The sequence below is a fragment of the Sinocyclocheilus anshuiensis genome, unplaced genomic scaffold (genome assembly GCF_001515605.1).
Source record: "Sinocyclocheilus anshuiensis isolate Anshui unplaced genomic scaffold, SAMN03320099.WGS_v1.1 scaffold466, whole genome shotgun sequence".
In the NCBI taxonomy this organism is placed as follows: domain Eukaryota; kingdom Metazoa; phylum Chordata; class Actinopteri; order Cypriniformes; family Cyprinidae; genus Sinocyclocheilus; species Sinocyclocheilus anshuiensis.
Window position 1 is genome coordinate 243,582 of NW_015544159.1, and position 26,919 is coordinate 270,500.

At 35.8% G+C, this 26,919-nt stretch overlaps 1 protein-coding gene across 2 annotated transcripts in view; it reads left to right on the forward strand.

The window, feature by feature from the left end:
* The window catches only part of prkg1 (protein kinase cGMP-dependent 1), a 147,875-nt gene extending 124,019 nt beyond the window's left edge, over nt 1–23,856 (forward strand). For both annotated transcript variants that reach the window (XM_016495477.1, XM_016495475.1), the window contains exons 9-18: nt 2,544–2,618; nt 17,248–17,344; nt 19,504–19,643; nt 19,753–19,842; nt 19,938–20,079; nt 20,368–20,531; nt 20,649–20,771; nt 21,038–21,100; nt 22,266–22,332; nt 23,082–23,856. In XM_016495477.1, coding sequence (XP_016350963.1) covers nt 2,544–2,618; nt 17,248–17,344; nt 19,504–19,643; nt 19,753–19,842; nt 19,938–20,079; nt 20,368–20,531; nt 20,649–20,771; nt 21,038–21,100; nt 22,266–22,332; nt 23,082–23,180 — 1,060 coding nt within the window. In that variant the 3' untranslated portion in view covers nt 23,181–23,856. The remainder of the gene's footprint in view (nt 1–2,543; nt 2,619–17,247; nt 17,345–19,503; nt 19,644–19,752; nt 19,843–19,937; nt 20,080–20,367; nt 20,532–20,648; nt 20,772–21,037; nt 21,101–22,265; nt 22,333–23,081) is intronic.
* Nucleotides 23,857–26,919: the final 3,063 nt, after the last annotated feature.

Here is a 26,919-nt window from a genome sequence, read left to right on the forward strand (position 1 = left end):
ATTATGGCTCGGGTTACCGCTGTCCTGCCTGACCTGCCAAGACTTAAAAGACTGTATAAATCATGGTAACATCCAACAAAATGATGCCATTAGGATTTAAAGCTTTCAATTAATCCTACATTTCAGCTCTTAACCATAAAATGGATTGTTCCCCTTTTAGTTTAAATGTTTCATCAGAGTTCTAATAAAAATATGAGATAATGTGAGAATTCTCTGGTGGATGAGTCACATCCTGAAGCGCAGCAGCTGAAATTATGAACACTATTACTGGTTCCCTCTCATGTCTAAATCTCTTATCTTGTAGCAACATAGGCAATCAAATATTTCTCTGATTTAATAAGAGGATAGGGGAAAAAAACTAAATGCTTTTTTTAAGTAGTGTGCTAAAGGATGACATTTAACCACTGGCAAAGTACGACATGACATTAGATGTTGACGAGTTTAAGGCAAGGAATCCTAAATGTCATGTCAATATGAAATTAAAAGTGACCCTATTTACTTTCTTAATGCATGCAAAACCAGTTTGTTTATAAAATGGACTCTGGAGTGAATATAACAACCGATTTCTATATGAAACATGAGAAAATGTAAATAGGTTAGGATAAATGCTTGTTATTTATCACATCAGGCCCGATTAGGACACTGCAATTTCAAAGCAACTCAACTATTGATATGCTAATGGTGAATGAATACTTAGTTTGGTGACAGAGATGGAAACATGAAACACACTTAAGCTGCAAAAAAATTTTGACTTGACTTAGACCTGTAAAGAATTGACTTAAACCTCAACTTGGACTCATAACTAGAAGTCCAAAACTAATACCGAACCCGACCCGTGTCCAAGGCACTCGTCGGGTTCGGTATTAGTTGCCTCGGGTCTCGGGTAATTTAAAATAAATGTGCTTTTTCCAAATGGACCAGATAAGACACGATCCCTTTAACGTACTTGCACGTTGGTGTTAAGTACATTTTTCAGAAACGCACGTAGAAAAGGAACATACGTTTGTAACCTCGCACACAGAAATCCATCTTATAGATATGAGATCCATCAGGAAAAGCCACTCGCTTCATTACAGTGCGTGTTCATGCAGGGCAGGGCTTTTCTTTTTTTGTGTGCAGAATCCTTTCGCTGGAGATGAGGTAAATAGCATTGCAGAGCAGCCAACACTAGCGAATCTATGATTTATTAGGCTATCAATTTAGTTTTTATCGAGATATCACGTTTATTTTTCCAAACCACTGGTCACAATTGAAAGCCGAACTCAGAAATAACTTGTATCCATCAGGTAAGCAATGATATTAAGTAATAATAAATTAAATAAATGTTAAATAAATCAAAGTAAGGGAGAAGTGGCCAAATCAGTCAGCAGGACACCGGGATTTTTCTTTACTGACTGCGGGGCTGCAGGCTGTGCACACGTCAGTGCCGTTTACGTTCGGCTCCAGTCGGGTTAAAAAATAAATGGGTCGTTGGGTCGTGTCGGGTCTAATTTCATCGGGTCTGTCTTGGGTCGGGTTTTTCTTTAAAAAAAAAATTCAAATGCAATATTAGGCTCAGCAGCCTTGGCAAACTGCTGCCTTTATAATTATTGTTTTAAAAGCTTGCAGCCCCCCTGCAATATGCACAGTTTGGGAAACACTCACACTCTAACATTTTTATGACAGTCACACAAAAAAAAAAAATATACAGGTGCATCTCAATAAATTAGAATGTCGTGGAAAAGTTAATTTATTTCAGTAATTCAACTCAAATTGTGAAACTCTAGACATTTTATTATTTTACCCTTCCTTGTCCCAGAGTTCTGCAAGCCAAATCCTTGTCTTATTCTAGAAGCAGAACAAACTGTTCTATGTGTGAACTCATATTCTGACATATATAGTGAAGACATATTCTGCCTTATTAACAGATGGGAGAGAGAAAGCCACAGATGTCTTTCCTTCAAATGAAGATGAACGGCTGGAAGTTTAATGAGATGAAAAGCATTTGGGATGCACTGTGTTGTGATTGACTCTGTTCTGTGCAGATCATAGATATACGCAGCTCGTAGTCAAATTATTTGTTCCTAAATGATAATTGTCTGTTTATGGCATTATTCAATACAAATGGTTCCTACAATGGCACACTCTGTTTCATTAAGGAGTCAGTTTAATTTGTATTATTATTATTAAAAATACACTCTATTGCAAATTTAAGTAAATACAATACAACAAAAGATGACTTTATAACCCTTAGATGGTTTGCAGACCCCCTGCATTAGCATAAAGCATTAAAAATTGCATACATCTGCATTCATTTTTCATTAGACATTTTCAAATTTTATATTGTGCTTATATTGTGCTGTTGCTAACCTTGACCTTTTCTGTGACTATATATATATATATATATTTATTTATTTATTTTTTTTTTATCTGTTGTGGCTAATGTTCAGGGGTACGTTCATCTGAAATAGTTCAAAATAATAGGCCAGTGGCCAGAACTATTATATGAACAATAGTATCAGCCTGCAACTGGAATGGATTAATTTTTCTGTTCATGTTTGCAGGTCCTTCAAACACTTGATTGGAGGTCTGGACGACGTCTCTAACAAAGGCTATGAAGATGCTGGCTCCAAAGCGAAGTGAGTCTGATACTCAACACTTTCTGATCATGTTATCGGACTATATGGAGTTCTGTACATTAAATTATAATTCAGCATGATTCAATCAAGTATAGTGCATTCACAAAGTATTCAGTTTTTCACATTTTATGTTGCAGACTTCTGGTAAAATGCTTTATTATTATTATTTAAAACTCAGTCTACACTCTATACCCCAAATTTATTTAAAAGAAAAAACTGAAATATCACACTGACATAACTGCCATGCTTTTGCACTTGAAAATTAGCTCAAGTTCATCCCGTTCCTCTGGATTGTCTTTGAGATTTTCCTACACTTTGACTGGAGTGTGCTTTTTGCTTCGTCATTATAAGTATGGAGTGTGATGTGTGAGTGTGAGCGTGATGTGAAAAAGCACTTTAGCAGAAGGCTTCAACATAACAGGATATGGAGAAAAAAAAAAACAAATGGATCTGAATACTTTCTGAATGCACTATCAAGTTAAACAAAAAGTATTTTACACGTGTACAAACTACATACACAAATACAACACACTCCCTATATTAATAATATATTTGTGATATGGATCTCTCCTGTAATGAGTTCAGCAATGTGGTGTATGATTAAGGTCCACATGGCAGAAATTAATTGTTTTTCATTTGATTTGCATGTCTGGCTGTGGTTCTGACCTCTTTGTGGCTATAATTATTTCAGCTGGACAGGTTTTCAGGAATGAGCAACCCAATATGACCAAATGCATTATAGTTTTCACCTATCTATCTATCTATCTATCTATCTATCTGTCTATCTATCTATGTATCTATCTATCTATCTATCTATCTATCTATCTATCTATCTATCTATCCTCAATGCTGTGCGTAATGCTTTGTATCATTCAAACTTTGTAAACTTCAGCAATAGCTTTGTTTATGGAAAGCCGTTTTAACATTTAATCTATAAACCTTACTAGTATCTATTTTCATGCTACAAGTACTTATTTTTAGATACTAGTATATTTTCCATTAAAGAACTTTTACTTATTCATTAGCTACTAGTGCTTATTGTGTAGGTACTAGTACCTTTTTAAAAGATACTAGTACTTATGAATTAGATACTAGTTCTTATTTATTAGACACTAGTACTCATTCATTAGATACTAGTACCTATTAAATAGACACTAGTACTTATTCATTAGATACTGGTACTTATTATTAAATAGTACTTATTAAGTAGATACTAGTACTTTTTGCAATAGTGACTAGTAACAAATTTAACATTTTGGTAACACTTTATTTCAGGGTCTCTTAACTAATTGCTTACTAGCATGCATACTAGAATATTAGCCATTTATTAGTTATAATTAAGCACATATTAATGTGTTATTCTACATGACCTTATTCTACATCCCTAATCCTACCCCATACCTAAACTTAACAACTACTTTACTAATTATTAATAAGTAACCAATTAGGAATTTATTGAGGGAAAAGTCGTAGTTAATAGTGAATGAGTGTTCCCTATTCTAAAGTGTTACCAACATTTCACCATTGACTTACATGGGCATCTGTCATTGAGATATCAACTATTCAGTTTTGACTAGTATGTATTAAAAGGGACCCAGGTTTATCCAAATAACCCTGCGTAGGTGGCCACCCCCGCAACCAACCACCACCGGGAAAATGTTCGGGCTCAGGAATTTTTTATTTTTTTTGCGCTTTAACCCCTGCTATTGGAATAAGTACTAGTATCTAATAAATACAAACTAATGAATAAGTACTACTAACTTTATAAAAGACACTAGTACCTAAAAAATAAGCACTAGTAGCTAATGATAAGTACCAGGAGGCTTTTCACAAACTTTAAAAAGTTACTAGTACCTAAAGAATAAGCACTAGTAGCTAATTAATAAGTAATAGTACTTTAATGGAAAAGATACTAGTATATAAAAAATAAGTACTAGTAGCATGAAAATAGACACTATTACGGGTTATAGATTAAATGTTAAAATGGCTTGCCATACTTTGTTAGGTCCAGTCTTAACAGTCTTAAGTCTTAACAGACTTTCCATGTAGTTTGGCTCAAACAAAATTTCCCTTTCAATAACAATTTTGCTTTATGAGGTATTGTTATTATCAATTAGCCTGGAGTCTACACACACAGTGAGTGATCTAAGAGCGCCCTCATGTGGCCGTACCTAGATGTACAATGTCCAGTGGTAAACATATTGTAGGCTATTTAGAATCTCTTGTCAGTTGTAGAATACAATTTGATTTACATTCTATACTTATTGTTTTTAAGTTACTGTGGACTATAAACACTGCTCAACAGAGCATGCAGTGTTATATCTGACCACTATTAATTAGTATTATATTTTTATAAGATGTGTACCCACTATGCCATTTGTCTGTGCAAAACCATATACAGTGAACTGAATGATATAATTACATGCCAGTAACTTGCATGATATGAGGGGGTGGTTTCAATATGCATACAATTATGAGCTTTGTTAATAGAGGCTACATTGTGTGTTTAATGAAGAGAGTGCCTGTTAAAAGCCCAGACATGAGGATGAGTTGAGATTGAAATGATGCATTCTCATATTTTTCTAATAGTACTCATATTTTTCTAATTTTGGAACAGATAACACAATTTAATTGTGGTGCTTCTAATTAAGTGATGAAAAGCAGTTGCAAACTGTTTTAAATACAGCGGATATACAGTACACATCTATTATTTTATGCAATGTAAAATTTAAATATATAAATGTGGCTGCATGATAATTGCAATATAGCTTAGTGGTGTTATGAAATCAAAGGCTGCTGTTTAATCAAATATCTGTATATTCTGATGCTTTATGTGTTTCAAATTGAAACACAGCACAGTGTTCATACAACTCAAGTTCTTGTTTCACAAAAAATACAAATATCCAGAAAACTCAATCTCTGCATGTGCTATGAGTTTAACGTGAATTTGAGAATGGGCACAAGGTTTATTTATTTATTTATTTATTTATTTTTTACTTAACACGCTCTCATTATTTCCCAAATTTTTGTGGACAGAAGTTTACAGCATTTCACCAGAATTCGGCCAAAATAAAAGCTAGAGTATTTAACGTTTAAAGCTTGAAGGTTTGAATGTTTTAATATTAGTATTGAAACTTGTAGTGTAAAATAAAATTATAATTATTATCAAATATGTATTTTTATTACACAGTACAATTTTTGTAATTTGACAAATATATCACTATCACAACTAAACAGAGGTTTGAGTCCACTTTAAAGTCCAGCTACAAAGTCAACATAACACACACACACACACACACACACTAAATAACTTTACTTGCATGTTACATGAGCATTAACCAACATCAGGGAACCATGGACATGCTGTGACATAAACTAAAGGCTATGGGCCCTTTAAAACATGGGCCAGGTCGTTTGATACATCTGCTTTCTGTTTCAAATATGTCAACACAGGAGAGAAAACTGTACTAATTCATTCATTTCATGTCTTTAAAGGTATAGTTCACCCAAAAATGAAAATTCTATCTTCATTTACTCACTCTTAAATTGTGCCAAACCTGTATGTGTTTGAAAAGAAGATATTTTGAAGAATGTTGATAACCAAACAGTTGATGGTAGCCATTGACTTTTATAGTATGGGAGAAAAAAAAATTAAATGGTGGAAGTCAATGGCTACAATGAACTGTCTGGTTACCAACATTCTTAAAATTGTTACCAGTATTCTTTCAAAGAAACTCAAACTGGTTTGGAACAACTTGAGGGTGAGTAAACGAAGACAGAATTTTCATTTTTTGCTTGAACTATTCCTTTAAGGTGAACATGAACAGCTGTAGACTGTCAAAACTGAAATCCATGTAGCTAAAATCACTGAAGAATTCGTCATGTCCATATCGAGGTCTGTAAGTGGCCCATCTGAATGAACAGTTCCTTGCTGACAAGATAAAGCCATGTTTGCTCAATGCATATGCTGCTGTTGGCCCAACACAGCTGGAAGTGTGACTCATCATGCAGATCTACCTGATTCCAGTCCAATCACAGTGTTTCTTTGCTCATGAGAGCCACACAGCCCAGCGGCATAGTGTTAGAGATGGGACCCAGGTGTGTTTCTTGAAACACTGCCATTGGACAGCACTCTGATGTTGAAATCCAAGCCAGCGGTCAGCTTGAAGGAAGGGTGGCATAGTGCAGCACCTGCAGTGACACCAGCGTCTCTAACTGTCATAACTCTCTGCAAACATAACCACTGTTCTTCTGTGATCACATCCACTGATGCACATGCACTGTATGGTGATCTTGTTGCCATGGCGGCTGGTCAGCGTGTGTACTCAGCACCTCTGTTCTCATTAGAGCGTTTGGCGTGTGGAGGAGCTTGAGTGCTGAATACACAGAGAGATCTGAAGTTGTGTTAATGATATGCACTCTGCTCACAATAGCAAGTGTCTAAACAACCTCTATCACCCAAGGGAATTAAGTTACATTCATTAGTTACTAGGATACTGGCCTTTGGCTTAATGTGTGTGTGTGTGTGTGTGTGTGTGTGTGTGTGTGTGTGTGTGTGTGTGTGTAATATATGCAGATTGTTCTCTTTTTGTCATACATGGTGCATTTGGATATTTCAGAATGTGATTTTTGTCTTGCATTTTGTAGAGCTTGGTAGTGTAGTGCAGATGCTTTTATTGGATGCTATTATAGGTGTTGAAATAATGATAATAATAATAATTATTATTATTATTATTATTCTCATCATCCTCATCCTCATCCTCATCATCATTTTTATTTGCAGCACTTGCATTTTAATAATATTATTATTTAAATGATAATAACAATAATAATAATTGTTATAATTATGTACAATATTATTATTGTTGTTATTATTTACAGTACTTATATTTGTTTAACATTGCAAATAATTATATTTGTAATAATTATCATTTAATGGCCATTTGTAGGGTCATAATAGTAATAATAATAATAATAATAATTATTATTATTATTATTACTACATATAATAATTATGTACAATACTTATAAATTACCACTTTTATATTTGTTTAACATTGTTAATAATTATAATTTGTAATTATAATTAAATAATAAGAATATATTATTATTATTATTATTAACAGTAATATTGAAAATTATTGTTATAATTATCATGTACAATACTTGTTATTCTTTACAGTACTTATATTTATTTAGCATTGTAAATATCTACATTTGTAATAATTATCATTTAATGATCATTTGTAGGGTCATTATAAAATAATAATAACAATACTACTACTACTACTACTACTACTACTACTACTACTACTACTACTACTACCGGTTATTTTCACACTTAATTATGCCCATTAAAATGTATTTTACAAGTTTTTGTTACTTTGTTACTTAATTTATTTCTTTTTTGCTCTATGGTACACCACCTTTAATTTAATAGCATTAGAGCTGATCCATTGCAGTGGCTTAGTACTGTAATCATGCGCTTTGCTGTAATAATGCAGGGAACCACTCGTTATAAATCTCCTAACTGTGATATTACTACTAATAATAATAATAATACTGTATTCCATTATACTAATATTTCAATAATTTCACAATATTACAGTTTTGTATGTATTACTGTGTTTTTTATCAAATAAAACTATTTTAGTAAGCCTACTTTTTTGAATGCTATATGTTAAACGAGTTGTCCTGCAACAGGATTTATAAAAGTAACCTGCTGCATGTCAAAAACTGTTACTGACTTGGACTTGTGACAGAGGGCTTCAGACTTGGACTTAAAGGCTTGGCACCACATCTGCCAAGAAGTTAGACAGTCTGATCTGAGGTTACCCCAAAAGTTGCTTCACATTGCTTTGGCTGCGCTGGCTGTGCTGAGCACACAGATAAGACAGATGTTATTCACACTATGATGTAGCAGAAAAATGAGGACACTGTGTTCTGTCCTCCGCAATACGGCAGACACATTTCACATTGGCCTTATGCTGTCAGTCATCAAATACTTAGGGTTTACCTATAATTCTCTTTCTTGACTACACTACGAGCACACTTCATACGTGTTGACTGTGTTTGGGCTGGAGGGCATTTTAACTGTCTAACTTCTTGGCAGATGTGGTGCCAATACGGCAGACACATTTCACATTGGCCTTATGCTGTCAGTCATCAAATACTTAGGGTTTACCTATAATTCTCTTTCTTGACTACACTACGAGCACACTTCATACGTGTTGACTGTGTTTGGGCTGGACTTGTGGCGGACAGCTGTCTCCTGTCCCTCTTACTAGCATGTTGTTTTTTTTAGGAATCGCCTGACATAAACAGGCTATATGTAGAAGCAGAGGAGACCCTGCAAAGTGTATCGCACAGCTGATTATGTGACACATATTACTGAATGGTGATTGACTACTGACCAGCACGAGCCTCAGCAATAGTGACATGTATGGAGTGTTTTCATCAGATTTATTCAAGACCAAGAAATGACGTATTCAAGAAAAGTAGCTAGATTTTAATTTTGATACAGATATTACAGTCAAGAAATCTTAAAAACTGGCCTAAGCTGTTTTTTGCATTCAACTGCACTGCTTTTCCATCCAAACTTGCACTAGATGGACGTCTTTGATTGTTGTGCCTGCATCTCACACATGAGGGGGCATTTTTAAAAGGTTTTGTCAAGTGAAAAAAGGTAAACCTATAAAGAAAGCAGCTTTTTTTTCATTCCACTGCCCTGTGTCTCATGTTTTTAACCACAAAAGTGCATTATGCATGAATAGCCCCTTAAAAGTGATGAGTTTGTGGAGTGTCGTAGGCAAAATTGTTGATAGTTTTGACATAACGCTGTCTGTTTTCGCATATTGCTGATATGATTTAATATATTACCAATCGGGTATGATTTTTGCATTAAACTTTGCACAAAAATAACAATGCTGTTTTGTTTGCAATTTGTGAAATTTTATTTGTTTTATGAACATTTCTTTAAAATATTATGCAGTTTCTTAAACAGACAGTAATGTAATTTTACTCCTTTGAATTAACAGTTTAATGCTGTGCTTGAATGCTGAGGAAATTTTAAAAAGCCTTCGTTGAAGCGTTATAAGCCATGAACCTAGCCAACCAGCTGTGAAATGAATCACAAAATTACAAACTTGAAGCCAAATTTGAATTTGAAATTCCTCAGTGCGCCCTCTTGTGGGCTCAGGAGACAAGCCAGTAGCATTTTTTCCCATAACTGAAATGATGTCTTTAAAATAAAATGTGATTTGAGTATTAGTAATATTTAAGCTTAAAAAAAATCTTGTTTTCAGACCTTTTTTAATAAATCATGCACAATTTCACCAACACTATTCATACCAATGTTTACAACCATGCAACATTTTTGATCCAAGACGCACTAAACATATACAAATGTCATATGTTCTGTATTTACTTTCATCATCTAGTAATATTTGTCCAGACATTCACTATGGAATCCTTTAACTCTAGAAACACAGTCTTGGCAGACGCTTATGTAAGGCGTTTATTTTTGCACCTGGCCTTTCTCTCTCAAGTACAACCCATTTGACAGCTCAGTTACTCACATCCTCCAGAAGTTCAGTTGTATTCTGTATCACTGACCATGAATTCCACATCCGTCAATATGTCAGTACGTGTGTTTGGCATGGTGTTTTCTGAGCACATAGTTTAACATGCCTTTACTTCAAGAACATTGACTTTGAGATCTGGGACCTTGAGTTATGAACAGATGTTCCCAATTGTTTTCATCATAAATATTTCAGTCCTCAAATCTTCAAATCGTGAGCCCTTGGACCAAACAAACAAGCTCTATAAGACAACAACTTAAATATTTGTGTGTATAAGCACACACACACACACACACACACACAATAAACTTAAAATATATCGTCTTTCTATGGATAAAATGAATGGGATTTTTACTTTCCGAACCTGACTGCAAAGCAAATTGTCAAGAATTGAATTGCCTCACATGGAGAACTATTACAAAATAATTATTATCTCTAATTAACTCGTGTAATAATTATGCAAGCAGTCAGTCGGTTGAAGTGCTCATGTGTTATTACTGTCCCGCTATAGTTTGGAGAAAGGCCATCAGTCCATCATAATGACTATACTTGTTATCTGTGGCCTCAGAAGAGGGTGTTCAAGGAACAAAGCTGAGATTGGTGCGAGCTTTTAGGATTCATGTGACTGAGACCTCGCACGTAGATCTAAAAACAGACGAAGAAACAAGCCCCATGTAAGGCCATTATATCAATGATACATGACCCAACTGCTAATGGTTGTTGCATCAGGGTGTGAAGCTGATAATTGAGGTCCGTGGTTCTGAACTTTGGCTTTTTACTTCTGGAGTCAAATTTTACCTTTTACATTATGAGGCAACCCATATTACTATTGTTTATTGTACAAAAGTAACAAAAATGTAGTCACAATCAAACAGTGAATTGTAGTAATATGCATTGTAGAAACTGCATTGGACCAACAATTTGCAAAATTGTTAATGTTTTATTTGGTAGCACAGAGTTCAATTGACTTTTTTGTTTGTTTGTTTGTTTTGACAACACCATTCTGATTAAAGGGTTAGTTCACCCAAAAATTCTGTCATTAATTACTCACCCTCATGTCGTTTCAAACCTGTAAGACCTTCGTTCATCTTCTGAACACAATTTAAGATATGTTTGATGGAATCTGAGAGCTGTCTGACCCTGCATAGACAGCAACACAACTGAAATGTTAAACAGCATACGCTGTTTACAGGGTGATGCGGAGGAGACGAATTGTCGAATAAAGTTGTTATTTTTTTTTCGTTTGCGCACAAAAAGTATTCTCGTAGCTTCGTATAATTGCGGATGAACCACTGTTGTCACATGATTTATTTTACAGATCTCCTTGCTACGTTTCTGGACTTGGGAACATTTCATACACCGATCGGTGTACGACATCAAAATACCATACAGATGGTTCCTTATGCTTTCAAAATGCTCTCGAGGTATTTTGATGTCATACACCGATCGGTCTGCACACGCAAACAAAGCCAAAACCTAGATATTTTAGGCAATATAGAAATCCTGGCCAGGACGCATCCTGGGAAAATGGCACGTATGGTCACCCTAACATATGTGGAACGGTCACATGCATGCACTGGATTTAGCTCACTTCTGTCATGCTACTTGACAACCATTAAATTATATTTTGTTAGTTGCTCTAGAAAGGTCTATGCTGGACATTTTACAAGGCCTTTGAATTGATGAATGATTTTTACATTGTTTAAAGTCACCGTGTGGTCAAATACGTCATCTAAGACACGTGCAAACCTAAATGAGTAAAACATAATGTGACAAGAACCAAGTCAACAAAAGCTGACCTAGACTTAAAGAGGTCGTCAAGTGGATATAACGCAGTCAAATGCTGCATTGTGGAGAACACCTGGGCAGGCTTCCTGCAGCATGCTGTTTTCTGTCATTTCATCCATCTTTTCTTTGTTGGGTATGAGGTCAAAGCCCAGCACCCAGCCGTTCTTAGCTAACCACTGACCCCTGAGGAAACTGCCCAGGGTCCGACTAGAGCTCGGACTTAGGGCTTATTTTCACAGCTGTAACAGCAGTAGTGGATATGTTGAAAGGCTGCCACTTCTGCACGGAGGAATGTGATTGCTCTTCAGCTTTTTGCGAGAGACTGGAGGCCAGTCAAGGTATAGAACATTCCTCCCGAAAACTCTGGGCATCATGCTAGATAGGCAGCATTTTAAATAGATCGTTCTAAACCTGTACAACTTTCTTACTTTTGCAAACCACAAAACATGTCACAAACGGCTATGTGTTTTTGACCATACAATGGAAGTCATTTGGGTCCAATGTTGTTTGGACTTTCAAAATAGTTTATTTTACTATAGGTCTTGCATCAAAGCAGACTGTTTTTAATTGTGCTGCCTTCCTTTGGCAAATTCTAAGACAGTATCCCCTACATCCTTTAGAAAAACAATCCCATAATGCATTGTGAGGAAATCTGAGGATAAAAGACTCCTCACAATGAAATGTGGAGCTGATTTGTTAATATGATGATTTTGAGCACTATTTGAGTTGATGAATATCAACTAAAATAGTACTCAATATATATGAAATATATTAATATCACTGTAAGTATGGTATTTATTTAAACAATTATGTAATTAAAATAATTTAAAAATATAGCATTTAAATAATAAATAAACAATTTATTAAATTCATTCATATAATTTAAAATGTTACCTAATATTTCTATGAGTGGTATGTCTGTGTAATTAATCAATCAATTAATTAATTATTGTTTTATTTTATTTTTTGTATTATCATTCGCTTAGCAAGATCTACAAACTCAATTAAAATCAGTCGCTTGACACACAAGTTTGACTTTTAAGACCTTTTGTAAATTTTTTGGATCACTTTTTTTATTTAAATGATTTTTAATTAAATATGTTTTTGAATTATTTTATTATTTTTTAAATTGACAGTCTATGTAATCAACAATTTCAAGCTTCAAAATGTAATTAAAGACATGTAAAATGAATCCATATGAACTGAGCAGTTTAATCCAAGTCTTCTACAGAGACATGATTGATAAATATATTTAGTACTGAATATTATCACTGAAATTATTTAATTAATTAATGATTAAATAATTAAAACAATATAAGTATTAACAAATGCAAAATTGTTCAATTAATTCATATAGATAAAAATGGTACTTTATTTATTTATTGGCTTATTAAAGTTCTGTCGTTAGTTTAGCAACCTGCTAATCCCAAACTCAAATGAAATCAGTTGCTTGACATCCAAGGTTGCCAATGTAGTGCATGCATACCAACTCAGTCAAATCGATTTCAGTTAGGATGCAAGACTGCTCACTAGGTTTGGAATGGAGCCTACATCAAATTTTGTTTTTTTTTGGTATGGTTTTAAGATCCAAGTACTGTAAACCGGTTTTGGCTTTTTCAGATTGTCTTATCAAAGCCTCTCAAGCCACTATCTTGGACTTGTTTACTGTCCCATGAAGTACATATGGGTTTTCATAACACACTCTAACTCATTCTTTCAGCTAAGGCAGTGGAAAATAACTCTAGTCGACCATGTGATGTCAGTCATCAGTCGCTTTTCTCAGAGCTCACACCTAACATATCACCTGTCAACAGCTTATGTGAAATCCAGCCCACTCCCCTCTGCCCACTTATGGAGCTCAAACACTTGAGGGGTTACGCTTGTAACCATAACAATGGAGAACACATTAGCTTGGATACACCTGTGCAAAAATGGCTGATTCATAGAATAAAATCAGATTGTGTATGTAAAAAGTTAATAAAATTCAGGAACTAATTTGAATAGTCATTTATTTGGACGTAATGATGACAGAATGTTAATTCCGGAAGTGAACGACTCCTTTAATCCATATCTTCTGAAGAGATGTGATCACTTTAAATGATTAACAGATCTTAGGCTTTTATTCACATATTAACATTGATAGACACGCACACATGGGGCACATAAAATATGGTAAACAGAACCTCAGACGTGCATGTATGACTCATGAATTTCATTCTTGTGCACCATTTGTTTTCCAAAGATAAACAAAATTCTTGCGGGGATTTTAAATTTTGGGTGAACTGTCCCTTTAACTACAAAGCTGCTGATTGTACCAGTTACCTGTAGTAGATTGTGCCCCAGTAAACATGTTCCATAATGTCCAACGTAATTTATTTTATCAAAGTAGAACTCTTAGTCCAAGAGTTGATTTGTAGTTCATAGGGGCTTTCACACTGGGTACTTATTGGCTGAAAGCATGCCATTTGATACACCGGAATTTAAAAAAAACATGTAAACACACAGTTTACATGTACTTATTCCATGAGCTAGCTCCACAAACATGGAAAACTGTGATAGATGGACCGATGCAGAAGAATGGGCTGTTCTCTTTCCTCCCTCTTCCAACTGCTGTCAATGTTCAACAATGTTAATGAATGCCGCATTTAAATGATGTCGCTCTTGGCCAGCTTACATCACTTCAGAGTTCCCATTGGTGGTACTAATGCAACCAGGAAAACGGCCCCAGGAGAACATTTAGTTCTCGGGGGAACGCCCTGGTGTCTAGTTCCTATAACTACCTGGTGCGAAAGCCCCTTATGTCACTGGTGGTTCCTATTGTGCTGGGTTGGACCCTACTCTGAAGTAGGAGCTAATTTAGTCCCCCCAAAAAGGCGTTCCTATAACTGAAATTGTTCCTAGTTCCTGCGGTGCAAACATGCCAAAAAGTGAATACTGAAAATGTTCCTCCAGTGTGAACGCCCCTTATGTGGAGCTGGGAATCAAGTTCTGGTTATTCCCAAAATACTGAAACTGGAAGCTTTAGACACATTTGCTGATATAGATGGGGCAATGTACCGGAATATTCTCTTCTTTCCAAATGACTGTCGACCTTGGCAGAAACAGCCATGTCACTATGTGGCGTGTTCTTCTTATGCGGACAACTGCATTGGTCGGAGTTCTCTCATTGCCTGGAGAGGTTGGAGAGGGCAGCTGTCCCCCCTGCCTGGAGTCTTAGTTAAATATGGAAACTTACTGCAAATACTGTGTCCTTGCCGTGTCAAATAGCAGTGGTGGTCTTCCAGGGTGTTTTCCAGCTTCTAAAGTGACATGAGGGATTCTGAGCTTGTACTGAGACTTTGACCTCAAGATTTTGACTCGAGGCATTTTACCGTCTAGATTTGAGAATGGCAAGTAGAAATACTCAGATGTGTGGAAAAAGTATGTTATAAATTGATAGTTCATCCAAAAATGAAAATGAATTTACTCATTCTGAACCTGTATTACTGTGTACCTGCATGTATCTTTCTTCTGTGGAAAACAAAAGATATTGAAGAAATGAAAACAAATGCAATCAAAGAATCAATCTAAAACAACATGGGATCCCAATGATTTAATTTTTCGGAAAACATTTTGGGGTGAACTATCCCTGTGCCATGTATATGCCATGTCAAACTCAGATACAATCTAAAGTCCATAGTATCTAGCTGAATAAATAAATAAACCTTGAGTGAAACTAAACTTTAGGTAAAACATTTTAGTTAAGTGATATTTATGATTCAGATTAAATCAATAATGGTCTTAATTCAAATGTGCAAAGTTATTAAAAAAGGAAATATTAATAAAATTCAAATGGCATTTGTCATGACTATGTAAGTCTCCAGGACACACTAGAGTTATACCAAAGCTTATATTATAAATTAAATTAATCAGTGTCAGCTTTTATAGTTATTTGACATTTGACTGATAAATTGGTGGTTATAAATGAAACATATTTCTTTAGGTCAACAACGTGCTTGTGACCCAAGCATGTCAAAATGCATGTGCTGTAAAATATGTAGCTGGTTTTTGACATTTTAGGGGTAACACAAATGTTTTTCCCCTTGCAGCTTCAGCTTCAGAAGTACTCGAGCAAAGTATAAAATCATAAAAACAATTAAGTATAGTAATGAATCACAGTTACTAAGTATAGTAATGAAGTACAGTTACTAAGTAAGTTCCCTGATCTCCACAGCTGGCAGCATCAACATGGAAATCCTATCTTCCTATCTAGCTAAAGATACATTTCTTCCAGTCTTCCAGGTTCTTCCTGTCAGAAGGCCTAGATATCACACTTATTTCCAGGACGAACTAATTTTGTTATTATAAGTGTTAATTGAAAGGTTCATTCTCTCAACTCTAAAGCATGCAAATGGGTTCATAATTATGCAGCGCCAATGTCCTTCTCAAGTTCAATTTGAACTTTAAAGAGAGATGGTGGTGTGAGGGTAGAGCAGGGACACCTTTTCTGACTAGGAGAACCGTAAGCCAAGTTCACATGCTAAAAATAAACTTGGATCAGGCAAGGCAGTATTAGTAGAGACTCTCACACAGGGAGCACAGTCAAGCTCAGTTTAAGCACAGGGACTGAGACTTAGTCACAAGGACAGCACTAGTCTCACCAGTCAAGAGTACTGTCCCTCAGCGTGCACTCCTGCTGCTGCAAGGACAAAACCTCTTGCTTTGTGAGATTTTCAGCGAGGACCTTTGTTCGACTTTTAGTACTGTCTCTGCTGCTCTGCTGATGACTGTGGTAACTTTGGGTATTTCTGCATCCAAACTTTGTGTCCAGAAGAGCTTTCACAAACCGATATTGATGCGGAGAGACTCCACCAATCTGGATCGCTCTGTTCTTCGATCTGCGCTGCATCCCGAATCTCGAAATGTAACCTGGAAATGGCGCCTTAGCTCCACATTTGAGCAAAGACTGTTGTTATTATTCTGCCATACGTGCTCTTGAGGCGAGGGCTGTACTGCATATTGCAAGTCAGATATTGCAAGATCGTCTTTGCAATATTGCTAGCCGTTTTGAGAATTGTACATTTAATTGTTTCACAGTATTTGGTTTGGTCAAGCCTCAAGGAGGTCAGAATGCGTGAGCTACTTCCTATCCCGGTAAAGGAGAGAAAAGAGAGGGAGCGAATAAACAGCCTTCCTGCCCCAATTCCTGCTCCAACATTCCCTATTACATACTCTATCCAAACCTCTAAGAAGTTTCCCTTTTTCCACTTCAAAAAATGCAGATACGAGGCCGAGAATGCCTTCTTCTCCAACCTGAAGCTGGTGGACTTCAACATCATCGATACCTTGGGAGTTGGAGGATTTGGAAGAGTTGAGCTGGTAGGATGAGCCATTTCTATATGCATGCATTTCATGATATGTTTGCAAGTAAATTAATAAGTAAAAAACGTTCAAATTCATCAGCTCCTTCTATAATTAAGCACTAAAATGTGATTGCAGTAAGACAGGGTTGACCAAACTTGCTCTTGAAGGGCCACTGTCCTGCAGAGTTTAGCGCCAACCCTAATTAAACACACCTGAACCAGCTAATCAAGGTCTTCAAACTCAAACCAGCTCAAACTTGGAGCTGGTTGGAGCTAAGCTCCACAGGATCTTGGCCCTCCAGGAGCAGGATTGGACACCCCTGCAGTAAAAGAACGGTGGATGCATATGGAGTTGTTGCTTTATGATATTCTGGTGTTATGCAACACCTCAATACAAAAACTTATGTCAACCAATGATAAGTATACATTTTACTAATCTAATTTACACAGTGCTGGACACATGAGCAGCTCTCATGTGTTCTACTGTGCTGAAGGACAGATCAGGTCTGGGAATGCTGTGACTCTATTCAGGGTAACTTTCCACAACAGAGCTAATAGGGCAGACATCTGACTTACTGCCATTCAATGTTCAACAAGACTAGTTTAATGAGTAGATAGATGGATATGCATTCTGGCTTCCCAATACATTACAACAACAGTGATGAACAAAAAAAAAGAAACGTGGACAAACCAGTCACTCTTTGTAAACTTTGTTCAGTGCGAGTGCCATATGCTCGAATATGACCAGTCATTTATGCCGTCATCACCTAGGTGTTGATAGCGCGCATGTGCAGGTGAGACCTGCACAGTGCATGTTGCTATCCGTTTAAACTAAACGCATTGCCTCGCCAGTTTAAACATTAAAGAGCCAGAATACGCAAATGAGAACTTGCGCGTGCTGTTAGAAGATCTGTGTGTGCGCGCATCCGAAGCACCAAACCCACATCTCAGAGAGCGCACAAATACTGAGTTCTCTTTCAAGACTTGTGCTTGAATGGACAAATTCACACAAAAATTATATTAACATGCCTGTCTTGGTGAGATTCCTAGCAGACATAGTCAGTTGAACGTACAGTATCGGTGTACTAGATCCATACATTATCTTAAAGTTTTTAATGTTAATCAAACAACAAAAGAGAAAGAAATCACTCACTGCTCTTGATTGAATAGCTTTTGTAACTTTAATAAGGATTAATCTTTAATTTATACAGTCAAATATGCAATGTTATTTTACATTTGATTACTTTATTCAATTTCTGTACCTAAAAACTAATGTTAGACCTACCTAAAAAACCTGAAAAGCACTGTTTATTATATTTGTATCTTTGCTCTATTGTATTTATTTATGCGGTTACTTGTAGTTAATTATTTGTTCTTATTTTCTTTATTTTTATTTGACAGTATAGTCCTGTTTTCCCTAAACATAGCACATACCGAACCGTACCAAAACTGTGATACAACCGAACCATAAGTAATTTAGGAGAGATGGATGGATAGATAGGTAGCTAGGTAGGTCAGTAAACAGATAGAAAGTAGTTAGGTAGGCAGACAGTTAATGACACAGATAGACAGTCGGCTAGACAGACAGACAGACACACACAGACAGACAGACACACACACACACACACACACACACACACACACACACACACACACACACACACAGACAGATAGATAGATAGATAGATAGATAGTTTCAACATAAATCATTAATGTATGACGTTTTCCACAGGACCATATATGTTGAAAGAAGATGATGGAAACTTTGATGTAGAGAGGAGAGCAGAGATCCGCATTGCGGATCAGATTCTGTTGTAAAGGAAAGCCCAGTGATCTGGGTAGAGGATTTCCCTTTCCACTCGCCTATTTCTGGCACTGCGGCAACATAGTAAAAACAAGTGTCCTTTCACCGGGGCTGTGATATATGCCTGTAGTGCTATCCATTTGCTAGATAGCTACAAGATCGAACGAACATGCAAGTGCCTTCACAGAGAGACGCAATGTGAAGAATTCCTGCTTGATCTATTTTGAGGACCCTTAACACATTAATAGACCCTGACTGAAGTGCTATAATAAGGAGCACTAGCACTTGTTTTTTACAGCTACTTTCCATTGAAAATGAGTTTATTAGCACTTTCTCAGCGCTCATTTTTTGTGTGCCTTCGGTGTCCACAGGTGCAGCTCAAGAGTGAAGAGATCAAAACATTTGCAATGAAGATTCTGAAGAAGCGTCACATCGTGGACACGCGGCAACAGGAGCACATCCGCTCTGAGAAACAGATCATGCAGGAGGCTCATTCAGACTTCATTGTAAGGTAGGTGCTAAAACGTCCCGAGAGCATCAATAGAGGTCATATCCTAAAAAATATCAAGGCAAAAAAAAAATACATTGATGGACAAAATTGTGTGGTTGTGTTCCCTTAGATTGTATAGGACTTTCAAAGACAGTAAATATCTGTACATGTTGATGGAGGCCTGTCTAGGCGGAGAGCTTTGGACCATACTTAGAGACAGGTAGCCAAATTGTTTTTGTGATGATGGCCGATGCTAATCACTCTAAATAATGGAAACTCAGTAAAACACCAGCGGGTTTCTTTTTTTATTCACAGAGGATCCTTTGAAGACTCCACTACACGGTTTTATACAGCCTGTGTGGTTGAAGCCTTCGCATACCTGCATTCCAAGGGAATAATTTACCGTGATTTAAAGCCAGAAAATCTCATTCTGGATCACAGAGGGTATGCCAAGCTTGTGAGTATACATCTCAAGCACTTTCTAATATGAGATGACACATTCTGAGGAGCTGAATTTTGTTGTTAGTTGGTATCAAAGGGCGGGACTTCCCATCTAGAGTGCATCTGATTGGACAGCAATGTGCATACACCCCTTAGTGCGACATGAGTCATCAATATTTTTGGCCCATTCACCCAAAATGACCTTGTTTGTTGTCAACTTTGGAATACAATAATATATTTAAAGAACATGGACTAAAAGCCACAAATGCAGTTTTGGTATGAAGATGCTGTTTGTCTCTTGTAGGTGGACTTTGGCTTTGCTAAAAAGATTGGATTTGGGAAGAAGACGTGGACTTTCTGTGGAACGCCGGAGTATGTAGCCCCAGAGATCATACTGAATAAAGGACATGACATCTCAGCAGACTACTGGTCATTGGGAATTCTTATGTATGAACTCTTGACTGGAAGGTAAAATGTTTTTCCTGTCATTGGGTTTGACAAGATAAGCTCAAATGTTTTCAGTTTGTGTGTTAGGATTACTCCTCCTCCTAGTTTTATCAAATCTAATGTGCTTTTCTTGTTCAGCCCACCATTCTCAGGACCGGATCCAATGAAGACATATAATATCATTTTAAGAGGAATCGACATGATAGAATTTCCAAAGAAGATCACCAAAAATGCAGGCAATCTAATTAAAAAACTATGCAGGTGGGTACATTTAAAAAGCTTTGAAGTTCAATCTGTGCAGATTTATTGTTTAGTATTGACACATTAATATACATTTCAGCCAAGTTTTAAATTAACTAAAATGTTCTGCTGTTTTAACCTGTAGCATACATTTATACATTAAGGTTAAAAAACAACTTGTAGTTTTTTTAGTTAGCAAAAGTTGGATCTAGATTTATCAAAGGCATTTATGACAAAATATGAGCTCCATAAATTAAATCTGTTTTGAAATATACTGCTTCCCTCAGGGACAATCCATCTGAGAGGCTAGGAAACTTGAAAAATGGAGTCAAAGATATCCAAAAGCACAAGTGAGTACTGTAATATCACTGTTCTTTGGGGATTCTGGAAGTCTGGAAAAGCGCTGAAATTTTATAATAAAAAATTAAGGTCAAGGAATTCCTATAAAAACTTGTCTTATTACGCTGTGCATGGGGTCAAGATTTGTAGGGCTGGGTTTTGACACAAATTTCATGATTCGATTCGATTCTCATTCGCAAGCTTGTGATTCGATTCGATTCGATTCAATATCGATTATTGTGGATATATATCAGGTACAGTACATGCCAAATTTTCTCAAGGAAAAAAAATCTCTCAACTAATGCTGTAAAATATACATGAGAGTCAGTTGGTACTACATTACTATAATATTGAAGGTTAAAATTAACTGATTTGTTAAAATTTCACTTAATGAAGTTTTTAAAATAATAAAGTTACAATTACATAATATTTCTACTTCAAATTATTATTATTTTTTATATAAACATAATGGTGGCTGTCATAAATTCTTGATGGATTTATTCAAACATAAATTAAACATTGAAGAACAGTCAAATTTATAATGAATATGTTATATGGTGCATATATTTAGCAAAATGCCCCTCTCTACAGTTTATTTTTCTATCTGACTAATGAGTTTATGGTCACCGAATATGTTTTTCTGAGGTAAATGTGACGTTACGTGACATTGTTTACAATCTTTGTGAGGCTGAAACACTGATTGAGCGATTACATGAGACAGGATAAGGATTGTAAAGTTGTACTCTTTCTTTTAACTTACCTTCGGATGTTTAGTCATGTTTATTTTGTGCTGAAACTGGTATTAATGTGGAGGAGATATCTGAGACTTTGTTTCATATTAAAAATACCAAAGCACAATGCTTATTGCGATGTATTGGATGGGAAGTGCCCTTCAATGTTCCGTCTGTTAACTGAAAACAGGCCACACTAATCGATTCTTGGGATTTAAGAATCTATATTGTTCCGTAAAAATGAGAATTGATTAATATCTAGATATCGATATTTTTTACACAGCCCTTAAGATTTGTTTGTCATTTTGGTAACATCTCTGTTCTAAGTACAATTGTTTAAATCTATCAATTCCAAAGACTGAAAGTTCAACTGAAAATCCCACCCTACCCACCATTTCTATTCTGTTTCTATAAGACATATGTGAATTCCCTTTTTCCATCATAGATGGTTTGAAGGCTTTAACTGGGAAGGACTGCGCAAAGGAACTCTCACCCCTCCAATTATTCCTGATGTAAGTATAAAACATCTCCATTTTAAACATGCTCCAATTTAATTCATAAGTGTGAATTTGAATATGTGAAAGGAGGAGCAACTAAGAGATTTGCATTTGAAATATGTGACCCTGTCTGTGAAATCCAGGCTAAAGTCTCAAAATCTAATTATGAGATAACAAGCATTAAAGTTTGATTTCAACCATTAATTTCACTATGATTTCAATCTTTGACATGGCCTTACTCAGTCAATATAAAAGATATAAAGGTTATATTTTCACAGAATGTTCTACATCTTTATGAAGGATGATTTTATGTAGAATACAGTAAATCACAAAAAAAGGACTTTAGCTGGGTTTTCACAGGCAGGGTCACATATATTCAAGTATTTTCAACATAATTACATTGTTAGTTAAATGCTGTCAGAAAAATGTAGGATAAATTGGAGTGTCAACCCTTAATTTCTTCTTTTTCAAAATTAAATTGCAACCTTTGCGATTTGATAATTGCACTTTTGATATTGTGATTTCACTTTTATTTTAATTGTGCTGCCATATTTCCACAATGGTCCATAAAATAAAAGTTTATTATAATTAAATATGTATGAATTCAGTACTAATTTATATTGGTTGGTATTTGAGACCATGAATAATGAATAAACGTGCAGGCACAAATTATTATTTTTTACAGTTGTGTTTACAACATTTACATTACTGCTCAATATTTGTTCCGTCTAACATCCTATTTCCTCCGTTCACGCACCTATTAGGTTGCAAGCCCGACTGACACCAGTAACTTTGATAGCTTTCCTGAGGACAATGAGGATCCTCCTCCAGATGACAATTCCGGCTGGGACACTGATTTCTAAAAAATGAAACTTGTAACATGCCCTGCCCTGGAGTGTCTCGTGTGGTTTGTCAGCGAAGAGAAGAATGGAAGACGTCTAGCCCAGCTCTGTGACACCAAGTTGCCTTCGCCCATACTTCTGTCCTGCGGTGCCACTTGGGGTGTCTCAGCTCCCCGCCGCACCTCACAACTACCGTGAACTGTCCTAATCAGAAGAACTGGAGTCCATATTTCCAACACGACTTTAGATATGGACTCAGACCGCCTCGTGCTGGAGCCGATGTCTTATAAATGAGCCTTTAATTTTTTTCTTTGCTGTTTCATGTTTGACTGATTGCACAAGCAGCGGTTTCAGGTTTTAATTCTGGGTCTTAAAAAGAGAATCATAAGTAGAGACAGTACTATGATCTGGATTGAGTTTTGATAATGTTTCTAAGATGCATTTTAGGACGGAATTTAGTTTGTGGTTACTTCTGATAGTATGACAGTTGTGTATGAATATGGCTAATATATTTGGAACAGAAACACACCAGAGTCAAATACTTAAAAAGGTAAAAGGTCCCTGTGGTGGAGATTTATTGATTTGAATTGATTGATATGATTCAATTAATTTCCATTTAGTCTTTTTAAGCATATTCCTCTTAAAGGAATAGTTCACCCAAAAATGAAAATTCTGTTGGAATCATGTTGTTCCAAACTCAAACACAAAACAATATATTTTGAAAAATGTTGTTATATTAAGTCAATGGGAACCGAAACTGCTCTGTTACCAACATTCTTCAAAATATCTTCTTTTGTTCCACAGAAAAAAGAAAGTCATACAGGTTTGGAACGACATGAGGGTGAGCAAATGATGACAGTATTTACAATTTTGGGTTGACTACCCCTTTTAGATTCTTATTAAAGGTATTATTTTAAGGCTTATGAATATATTTTGTTTTGTACAGTTTGTACAGTTTGTGCACCACTAGAGGGCAGGCTTTTTACTAAAATACACACTGTACTTCCCCAGTGGAAGGGCAGCCGTGACAGCATCCCAGATAAAATGTGGGTAAGATCGGAATTGTGTTTATGACGTTACATAATCAGCTCTATTATTAATACCAGACATACTTTCAGAATATTTTTCTCCAGTCATTTTCACCAATCATATTAATGACTCTACTTGACTCATTTAAACAATGACGAGAAGACTGCCTGTAGCTTGACCACAAAGTTCTGTGCTGGAAAACCAATTATGTAATCTTATTTATTGTAGGACCAGGGGTAAATATTTATGTGTATGTGTGTGTATATATATATATATATATATATATATATATATACAGTGGTAATATTTTTGTGATATTTGTAGAGATTTATTGTCAGAGTAAAACCAGTCCAGACCAGCTATTTTAGTTCTCTGTTATCTTTACTTTTCAAGATGGATATTCTGTGCTCACCATATATCTTTTGGCATTATTGAAAGTGCCTTAACACAATGGCATCCAGAATTCACCCTGCTTGTTTTGATGCTGCACAACTAGGTCAGACACCTCAAAATGCTCTTCTTAATCAGTTGTGGCTTTTTTAAAGGTACAGAAATTTATATGCCTTTTTCTTACAATAAAAGCATCTTTCAAAGTAATATTTCTTCATAAAGCTTTCAGTATTTGAAATTTGCACCTGCTGTTTTCATTGCATGTTGCATTCATTAGCCTATTTTTATACGCTGAAGTTCAGAAAGTCCTACAAACAAGATTTGCTATCTTGTCCTACAAACAAGATGTAGCTCGAGGTGTTAGTACTATGAAGGGTCTGATTCATATCAGCTGGTGATAATGCTCTGTAAACATCCGCCCTCCCCTCTTCCCAACAGATAACACATAAGCTCGGTAGCTCTTCATTGCCAACAATGTGGCCCATAGACATCAAAAGATGTAAACCCAGGGGGTAGAGAAGACATCTTTGACCTCCAGTTCACAGCTAAAGCCATCAGTCAATGGCATATCTACTAGGCAACTAATAGGTGATTTTCAACCAATATATTAAGATTTAAATATTTACTATTGCTAGCAGGGAAGACATTCAAATTAATGGTTCAAAATCAGTCATGTTAGACACAGTAATCACAATACTCTTCCTGAAAACATTAAAAATGTACTAGAATATTAGGTTATGATCGTTTAGAGAATGCACCAAGGAGAGGCCTGCCTAAGAGAGATTTTTCTCAAGGTAAAGAAAGATCTACTTTTACTATATTTATTTATACTCCTAAACTTATTACTACATTTTTGGGCCAGTTAGTTACAGTAAACCCGTATCCAGCTTCAAACGTGAAGTCTAACAAAGCATCAACAAAGAAACAAGTTTGTTTTGGAGAGTCATCAGAAGACATGCACCACCCCCTGCTTAGATACTGTCACACCAAAGGAGGACAGCAACTTACAAAAATAAACCACCTACCTTTGCATGCCATCTGCAGAATGCATAACACACCTACCCAGTGTTGGGGAAAGTTACTTTTAAAAGTAATGCATTACAATATTGCATTAGTCATATTACCCCCAACACTGCACCTACCATAACAGATGGACTGTCAGAATCCCGCAGGATCATTTGAGAAATTGAAATCACGCAATAAAAAAATAGTAAAAATGGCTCTTTTATCCTTGGAGACGCGTGTTGGTATTATTTTACAAAAAGGATAGTTCCGACTGAGCTAAACTAGCAATGTCCGATGCGTGAGCGAATCGTTTGAGTCGGAGCTTTTCCCAATTAATGTATTGAACAGTATACAAATCCAGTCTGAACTATTCGTTTACGAATCACTGAATCGTTCTGGCGGTTCGCGAGTCATCAACTGAAAGGCTCATTGAACCCAGAACCGTCTACGATTCGTTGCTGTTTGAACATCTATACGATAGCAAGAAGAAAAGAGTGAACAGTTAGGGTAAAAAGGTTAAAATGTTACAAGTAAAATACGGTGGGAACCATTGCAGTTTTATTCACCTGCATAAGTTGGTATTAATAACTTTTTAAAACATTAAAGTAACTAAAACACACAAACCTTTTTCAGTCAGAAGTTTGAATGGATTTTAGTAAATGACACAGGGCTGAATGCAATCATAATATGGTTCTAACGTTTTCATAACCTTAAGGCTGCAAATAAATGAACTGGGGCACATTACATTAAACACTCTTAATAATAAAACGCAGTCAAAAAAGCTTAATAACTAACATGTCCCTACATAGTATTGGAACATGTTAGAACATGCATGCCACATCAGGATGTCAAGTAATGAGGTAATTACATCATATCGTAAAAGAATCACTAATTCGATGTTTTGAACCGGTTCTTTGAAAATACCTGTTCAAAAGAACCGATTCGCGGAAATTAATAGAGTTTTTAAAGCCATTGCAATAAACTGATATAAAGGCACACCTGTAACCGCGTATATTAATGCAACAAGTTACGTTGCTTGGCAACTTTTTTCAAAAATTTTCAATCCAAAATTTCGGATAGTTAGGCTAATTAACTATATGACTTAATTTGTTAATGATTATTATTAAAGTTATAAACTATAGGCTATTGAACACGTTGCCATTTATCGTTTTGCTGTTGCCGCCTCCTGTAAATTCAGTTTTTTTTTTTTTTTTTACGTAAACACGGTTAAGACTTTTATTGCTGTAGTGAATAATACTTAGGCCTACCCTTATGAAAAAGAAGTTTATTCAAGTGTGCTATTAGTATACTTCTTTTAAACTAAAAAATAGGAAAG